The 2687-nt window shown below is 34.8% G+C and overlaps 1 protein-coding gene across 1 annotated transcript in view; it reads right to left on the reverse strand.

The window, feature by feature from the left end:
- Nucleotides 1–2687, reverse strand: part of CC2D2B (coiled-coil and C2 domain containing 2B) — a 51068-nt gene that overhangs the window by 20452 nt on the left and 27929 nt on the right. The window contains 3 exon segments of the mRNA XM_017894524.1: nucleotides 1213–1302; nucleotides 2372–2478; nucleotides 2481–2568. Of these exon segments, the coding sequence (XP_017750013.1) occupies nucleotides 1213–1302; nucleotides 2372–2478; nucleotides 2481–2568 (285 nt within the window).

Here is a 2687-nt window from a genome sequence, read left to right on the forward strand (position 1 = left end):
AAAAAAAAAAAAAAAAAAAAAAAATGATGTGACATGTACTCTCTAGTTCAATACAGTCCCTGAGAAGGAGCTGTGGGGGCCAGGGAGGTGGGGGTAAGGGTTGGGGAGCTAGAGAGCTCATGGCAATGACTATTTACTAATCAGTATGGAAGCACTGCAATGTTTGAACAACTGATATGGCCCTATCAGTGTGCATTGGCTGAACCTGATGGTGAAGGATGGGAGTTAGGGAGGATCGTTAAGGAGGCCCTTCTGAAAGAACTGTGTGAACAGGTGAGCTAAGGGCAGAATAACAACAGTCTTCATTGTCAGGCCAAGAAGGTTCTGGATTTTATCAGAGGAGGAGGGAGAGGATGACAGTAGGGAACTAAGTTTTCCTGAGGTCCAGATGCTTTGCATGTTACTACATTTAGTCTTTTGAAAACTCCTGTATGACATGGATAAGGAAATTCAGGTCCAAAGAGGTTAACTTCTCTTAGGTCACACAGCTATAAAGCCTTTGAACTAGGAAATTGAACCAAGGTTGTTTGTTTGTTTTACTCCAAAGACTGTGTGTTAGGTGAGAGAAAATAATTCTTTTCTTATGAAACCGAATCAGTCATACACTCATGGTTTATGACACAAATATGATTTAAGCTGAAATGGAAGAAATACTCTAAATACTCTACTTTGGGTTGCCAGACTTAGAAAAGAAACTTAGAGGATGCCCAGTTAGATTTGAATTTCAGATAAACAACAAATAATTTCTTACTTAAAGTTTGTCCTGAATATCTCATGGGGCCTGTATTTTATTTGGCAATCAGACTAAAGAGGACTTTAAGTGCTAAGGAAGAGCACTGCTATACGAGCTCTTCATTCACATGGGGGTAATGGGGGAAAGCTTTTGGGAAGTGACAGCGCTTGCACAAGACTTCAGGGTCTGGCCAACTCCATAGTGACAAGTCATATTGCTCTTTGGAGAATGGCATAATATTACACTCCTGGAATTACCGTTGAGTCAAAATATTCATGAGCTACCACTTAGAATGTTGAAAAGATTTTTGATATTCATGAATTATTTCCATAGATTGTTATGGAGCTGAAGATGATGTATAAAATTATCAAATACTTTTAAATTTCACAAGGCAAAGTAATATATAAATACATAACATTTTAAAAAGGTTTCCTTAAAAGAAATATTATACATTTTAATTATAACATGTAATTTATTACCTCTGATGTCATCCATATATCAGAACCATCATTTTCATCCGGTGTATTAGGCATAAAAGGAATCAAAGATACAAATCGAGCAATGAGGTCCTAGAATAATATTCACATTTATTGAGTGTGTACTGTATGTCCATCGCTTAGCACAATGCTTTACGTGCACTGTCTCATTTAGCATATAATCTAAGCCTATAAAAGGAGACACTATTATTATTCTAGTATTACAGAAGAGGAAATAAGCTTGGAGTAATAAAATAACTTGCCCTGGGTTCCATGGCTAATACAATATGTGAAGTCCCTGGGAAACTGAGCCCAAGTTGGACTGACTGCACAGGGTGCATGTAACCATTATATTGTATTTATATTTATTTAGTAATTATTTAGTAATTTATTAATTACTAAAATGTTAAATATTAAAATAATATGTTTCCACATTAAACACATACTTTAAAGTACAACTGTTAAAACATTTTAAAATATTGAAGAATAGCAAATGTTTTATTTGTTTTTTGGTTCAAATCTATCACAATTGTTTTTGTGAATATAACTTTATTATAAGCTGCCGCAGCAGGGAGATATTAGGGTAGCACAGTGTGCTTTCTCAAACAATAGAAGTTATACTATGTATTTTTCCCCTATAGTGCCGGAGATAAAGACTCAGACTAATCTAGGAAAGGAGAAAGGGGTGCAAATAAACAAGGTGTTAACATAGAAAGTTCATGAACATTTTAACTGATATTCAATAGCTGCCATTTATGTGCCATTATGACCCTCTACACTGGTGACTTCATGCAAGTAATAAACAAAGTTCACAATCCTTGACAAGCAAAGGAGCTCAGATTTGTACATATTTTTAAAAGATAAAGATAGTCTTTGAAATAGATCTGAGAGCACTATTACCTCCTTGGATACTGGGTGTCAGGACACACAGGCAGGAAGAAACCCATGATGGAAAAGCAGTGTAGCAAAAGGCAATCTAAATTAGAACTTTTGATTTTAGCTTAAAGAGTCCAGCTAAGGGAGCTTTATGACTCACAAACAGTACAAATATTCTGAGGACAGACAATTCACTAGATTGAACCCAAATACACAAAAGGTAAAAGTGATTCTTCACAGATGCCCTTTAATCACAATGAAGCTGTTAAGAATAATTATAACTTACAAATGTTGCATTAGAATTGTGAAGAAATATATCCAGAAGTTGCTGAGGTGGATTTAATGCCTTGATATATCTTGTGACTAAGAACTGTATCCCTTCATCATTAAAACAGTAGTTATGATTCTTCGGTTGGGAAACATTGCCTTACAATTCTTTTTAAAAATCTGTGCTCTCTGCAAGACCTCTGTTTGATCTAAAAACTGGAATAAAATTTAAAGTATTTCAACATTGTACTATACTGTTCTCACAGGAAAATATCTAGAACCAATGTTTATTTTTGCCATCTTTGAAATTATTATTACTGGTTTTTTTTTTTTTT

The sequence above is a fragment of the Rhinopithecus bieti genome, unplaced genomic scaffold, assembly GCF_001698545.2.
Source record: "Rhinopithecus bieti isolate Rb0 unplaced genomic scaffold, ASM169854v2 scaffold_25291, whole genome shotgun sequence".
NCBI lineage: Eukaryota > Metazoa > Chordata > Mammalia > Primates > Cercopithecidae > Rhinopithecus > Rhinopithecus bieti.